The sequence below is a fragment of the Hordeum vulgare genome, chromosome 4H, assembly GCF_904849725.1.
Source record: "Hordeum vulgare subsp. vulgare chromosome 4H, MorexV3_pseudomolecules_assembly, whole genome shotgun sequence".
NCBI classification, from domain to species: domain Eukaryota; kingdom Viridiplantae; phylum Streptophyta; class Magnoliopsida; order Poales; family Poaceae; genus Hordeum; species Hordeum vulgare.
This window is the reverse complement of record NC_058521.1, coordinates 492,102,481-492,108,159: the sequence shown is the minus strand read 5'-3', so window position 1 is coordinate 492,108,159 and position 5,679 is coordinate 492,102,481. Positions and strand designations below refer to the sequence as shown.

At 41.8% G+C, this 5,679-nt stretch overlaps 1 protein-coding gene across 1 annotated transcript; it reads right to left on the bottom strand.

Annotated features, from left to right (window-relative positions):
* Nucleotides 1-569: 569 nt before the first annotated feature.
* On the bottom strand, nt 570-4,520 carry LOC123449103 (putative metallophosphoesterase At3g03305). Its single transcript, XM_045126189.1, has 4 exons — nt 4,144-4,520; nt 3,157-3,398; nt 894-2,411; nt 570-814 (listed from the first exon to the last, which is right to left on the bottom strand). The coding sequence occupies exons 1-4, from the start codon at nt 4,409-4,411 to the stop codon at nt 692-694; spliced, it is 2,151 nt and encodes a 716-aa protein (XP_044982124.1). The 5' UTR covers nt 4,412-4,520; the 3' UTR covers nt 570-691.
* Between the last annotated feature and the right edge of the window lie 1,159 nt (nt 4,521-5,679).

The window sequence follows — 5,679 nt, the reverse complement described above, 5'->3', positions numbered from 1 at the left end:
AGCCACCCTCCCCCGCTGGTAGAGGGGTTAGCAACTCACTGTATTCTATATTTCCACTCGACAACAAGCTCCCTGAGCACTGAGACGTAGGGCTATTACCTCCATCGCAGAGGGGCCTGAACTCATACAACCTCGCCGTAGCTAAGGCTCTGCCCATCCTTTTCGTACCCTACACATCTACTGTCAGGCTTATACCCACGACAAGGAAAGTTTTTGTAGGATTGGATCCTAGGAATTTTTCAAAAGAATCATTTGTCCTTTTATAGAAAATCATCATCTACTCCAACCTCTTTTTACAGTTCATTTGTTTTTCCTATGTCATCAGACAAACTCTGCTAATCCTAATAGGATTCAAAAGTGGGCACACCACTTCAATTATATATTTTTCCTATTCCTGCGTTTTGAGAATCCTGCACATCAAACATTTTTCACAAGAGAAGTTTGAGGGGATACCATGTTAAGAAGAAACAGCTACTAGGATTTTTTGTGTGTGTTTTACTTTCTGGTCTGATCCTTAGCTAGTGACTTATCCTAACTTGCTAGCTCTATTACAACTTAAAACGAGTCTCTTCTCCAAAATAATAATTTCTCAATTGTAAAGGGTAGCGCGATTCCAGGTTCTGATATACAACAGGAGTATGTACCCAAACACAGTAGTTCACTTCAGAAATGTACAGTTCTGGTTTCTACGCTAACCTACAGGGAGCATTGTGCAGTAGGCAGCAACACTTAATAATAATAGTGGCATCCATGTTAATGGAGGAGACAAGGCAACTGGTGTTGACCCATAGGCTGACATTAGCATTGAAGACAGCTGCACAAAGAGAAACTCTATGTTAACACTAAAGTGTGAAAAATCTACACTGGAAAGCTGGGCTAATAGAAATACACACCTTCAAATGTATCATTGCTGTGATCAAGCAGGCGAGTAGAATTATTTTCCGTGTCCAGCCACCAAAAAATTTGATCAACACGAACTTCATCTTGTTCTTGCAAGATAGGTTCATCAAAGCTCCTGGACCTGGAAAACCTGGCAGAAAGCATGCTGCCGCAGCGGTCGTATCTGCTGTGTTAGCCCTGTTTTCTGCTCTTCTGTGGTACCGCAAATAAGCAGCAGCCCTTTCTGCATACAAGCCATATGAAAGGACAACTACAGGGAGAACCACCAGGTATAGGAAAGGCAGGGTGATAACCATCACATCTGGGCTGCTAAGCTTGTAGTTTGTCATACCAAAAGAAGGTATGCTCCATCCAGATACGTACATTTGAGCAATTTCTCCATTTTCAGATGTTGCGTGACCCCAAAACCATGGCATCTGGGTGATCCAAAGAACATACAGGGACAAACAAAAACAGAACGCTTTGCTGTTTGCACCCTCCATTAGAAACCAGACCAACCAAAACCAAGCCTTTCTCTGCTGGACAGGTGATGTTAGAACTGACAAGGCCCATCTTTGATATGATGGCTTTTTCGTTAGAAAATGGTACATGATTTGGGGAATGAACAACAACAGAATGGTGAAGGCCAGATTACTCCAGAGAAGAACTTTATAAGCGTCTTCCCATTCAACTTCAAATATCAAACGGTTGAGCCATGGGCGGTGTAGAATCGCTATCTTGCCCTCAACTGAAAATGGTCTTCTCTCGCTTAAAGTCTTCTTACCATTAGAATCTAGCACAAACACTTGCAACCAGTAGCGAGTAGGAGATGAACTCATGTAATTTTTAGCATTCCACTTGGCATGGAACAAAGGTTTGTTAGCAGAAGAGCTGTCAACAAGTTGCAGAGGCATCTCCTCAACTATCTTGAACTCATCATGAGAATCAAAAACTCTTGCACTCACATTGACGATAAGTTCTTCAGAGAAAACAAGAACATTTATATCATTTCTAGGCGGCCCCTTCTTTGATTCCAGCATATTCATATTTCTTGAATCTGTTGGATAAGTGATCAAGATAGAAGTTTGGAATGGCTGTTTTAACGTCTGGTCAATGAAAGAGACTACGCCTCCGTCTATTGCTAAAATCCTTATCAATCTGGACTCTTTCCAGTCTCCAAGTTCCCATTCCCAAAAGCTTGAAGAGCGCTCTTCTGTTCTCATTTGATGATGCCTCCAAAGCTGCTTACTAACTTTCGCATGCAGATGACCACATAGGTATGCTGAAATTGATTGCCTTGCAAACACGCTTTCGTAACGCTGCCCTCCTTCAGATGAAGTAGTGAACGACATAGGGAAATGTCCAAATACAACTCTTGTAACCGGAGCATTTGAATGACTGGCCCAGTACTCTAATTCTGAATTAACTGCTTCTATCCTCTTATTAGTAGGATGTCCAAATAAATTAGAAGGAAACCGAATACCAACACTCATTGTATCATCTATGCCCAGGAATAAATAACTTCTATCTCCCTACAATACCTTTTAGGACAAAAAATCAGTTCCGGAATTGCAAGTACGATTAACATACATATGTAATCATCAGAATGTATCATGAACAATTAGTCCCATAAACTCATTTAAGGACTAGGAGTCAAGAATTCTATCAAAATGCTTCTCTCTGGTATTGCTGTGATCCGATTAGACTTAAATATGTGCGAGGTGGTTGAAAGGAACTATAAGGTAAAGATATCATGGAACACTTGGTTCTTCACAATCAAAATGACTGCTTCAGAAGAATAAGAGTTGGTTTTGTTATTTAACTAGTACTCATGTAGCCAGATGAACATATTTTGCAGTGCTGCACACTAATCCATTTCCTGTGTCATCAATGTGGCGATACTTTATGTCTGTACCGAAACGGTTCTAGCTGCATTAGTATAGTACTACTCCGCAAGTCCACATTGTACTTGTATATGTACGTCATATTTTATAACTTACTATTGATGCCTCAACCTATTCTCAATTCACAAAAGATTGATATTATCATATTAATATTGGAACATTAGTTTCTTGTTGTACCAGTTGACAAGGAAATTTGTTCTATAAAATTAGTAGACAATAATGTTAACATGGAAACTCTGCCAGCAAATCTGTTAAAGGTTACACCTCGAATAAGCAGGGGAAACATATCACAGCATTATCAGTTAAAACACAGCCATCTTGAAAAAGTTGAAAATGCTTCACAAGGAGTGCTGACAAAAGCGACGAAACGTACCTGGAGCATTATGCTATTAATGGTGCTTAATCGGTCAAGCTGTGAATTAACACTGTAAGTTGAAAAGAAGTCCAATTTGCTTCCTCTATAGGGAACTCCATATGTATCATGATTGCCTCTAATATCAAATATCCTCCTCTTATCAATACCGCCTTTTGCAACAATTTCATCAATAGTTTTCTTGTATGTAATCCATTCGTCTTCATCCTGTCTGGATGTAGTTCTTTTCCTATTTTTTGCATCTAACAAGATGAAAGTTATAATACAAAAAATGAAGTGTTCAAAAAATTACAGGAAATACCATCTCTTTATACCATCTCTTTATAATTATTCTCACTTATCAGAGGAGTTCTCTCTACCGGTATACTATACATGTAACCAAGTATGCATATGCTGGTCTGAGAATTGCTCTCGTATAACCAGAAACAAGGAATGAAAAGATGGAATCATCCAAGAAATATGTTGCAGTAGGTAGTTTTCCAGCTACCACCAAATCTGAGTTTATTAACCAGCAATGTAGGTAGATTCCTCTGCATTCTGAAGTGACTGGGGGTTTATGACTTTCTACCGTAACAAGGCCGCTTCGTTCTATGCTGTTATTGGAGAGTGAAGAATTAAAGGTCCACAAACTAATTTTAAACTAGACTCTCCAGACAGTCACTCAAGATGAAACAAGCCATCCAGTCTGAACAGTAATGGCACCTAACATCTCTGGAGTCGTGCCAAATTTTACATCGTTGTACAGTATGTTACATCACGAATGGTAGGTTCCAATTCAGGGTGTTTAAATATATTTGACTCGGTTTTTAGTAAGTTTGTATGCTTCATAAAAAGCTACTACTACTAAATTTCATTGCATGAACTTAGGAAATTCGCGTGAAATTAGGAAATAGTGCATCAAACGAACTATTGGGTCACCAACTGCGAAAGCTGTAACGTTGTGTACTGCCGATTCAAGATTCACGGAAATAGGCGAAGAGGGCGCACCGGTGATGTCGCCGGAGACCAGGAGGAGGTGGGGGCGGATGGTGCGAAGAGCAGAGCCGAGGAGGCTCACTAGGTCGGCGGCGCGGTCCGGGTGGTAGGCGCTGATGTGGAGGTCGCTGACCTGCACCACCCACGCTACGTCGCCGTCCATGGGGAACGCCGACCTCGCCACAGCACCGTCGTCGTCGGCTCCCGTCCATGGGGCAGAAAGCGGCAGGAGGAGGAGGAGGAGGAGGAGGAGGAGGAGATGCGAGAATTTGGACGCCATCGCTTGGAAGCTCTTGCCGCCGGTGGAAGATCCGTTTGGGATCGGCGCGGCAGGGGGGTGTGCCTTGTGCCGTTGTGCGTACGATGCCGTGATACTTGAGAAAGAAACGGTGCCGTCATACAGGCCGATTTCACTGTTTTGACTCCTTTTGGAAACTTCAGCACGTATCTGACCCGCATTCAATTTTTGTTTGAGATTTGATCCTTTTATAGATACAGTAATCTTCATATATGACAATATACATCTTCCAAAGCATTATAAGAGTTGGAATTAGGGCACCAACCACACATAGGAGGTGTATAGAACTCCGGAAAAAGACCTTTGATGAAGTCGGCATCCTCCCAAGTGGCATTTGCTTGATCCAAACTAGCCTACTTAACTAACCATTGGATAACTAAAGCTTTATTACCAGGCGGGTCTTACCAGCACCGAAAGAAAGATGAAAGTTCAGAACCATCTCATTGACAGTAAAAATGTTCTCGGTGATTCCTCGACACTTAATGAAGGCTTGATTTATATCGTAAAAGACATTGAAGGTAGCAAAACATATCCTATCGCGAGTGACCAGGTTGTAGGGTCACGACAGACGCCTAATGGCCATTGATGCCGCTGATATGGATAATGTACCTATCGTTATTGACGGGCGGTATCATGAGTTGTCCTACCGCCAAGGCCCCTCGCGGTAGGGGTCCTGAAGCGGATAAGTGAGTGGGGAGGGGGGGGGCACAGAGGCCCCACCCACCCATTCACCCTCAATCTCATTCTTCTCCTCTCTCTCATGAGCTCAGCCTTTCTTCCCTCTCTCTCCACACCCAAACATCCACTGGATCTCTCTCAATTGCTTAAAATTTGTCGAGTGGATTTGGAGCATTTTCATCACTCAAGGTACCTCTCTCACCTTCTTCTTTTGGTTGGTTGGAAGCATCTATTTTTTGTTGCATTGCTCACGTATTTGCAAACCCTAGTTGTTCCTCTTGTTATGGTGAATCAATGTATATGATGCATTTTAGGGTTATGTTTGTGCTTGATTATGTATTGTGTGCCTAACGTTGTTGGGGGAGCAGGATCTAGTGTTAGGGTTAGTGGTTTTGTTAAGGCTAGGGTAAGGGTTATGGTTAAGGTTATGACCATGTTTGTCTTGTTGTTTAAATGCAATGCATACAAGTTCCTTGATCCATGGGATGCATAGTGTAGGTACTTGATCCACAAGAATTGGACAACCATAACTTTATGTATTTCACATTGTTTTTAGATTGATAGACTCTTTA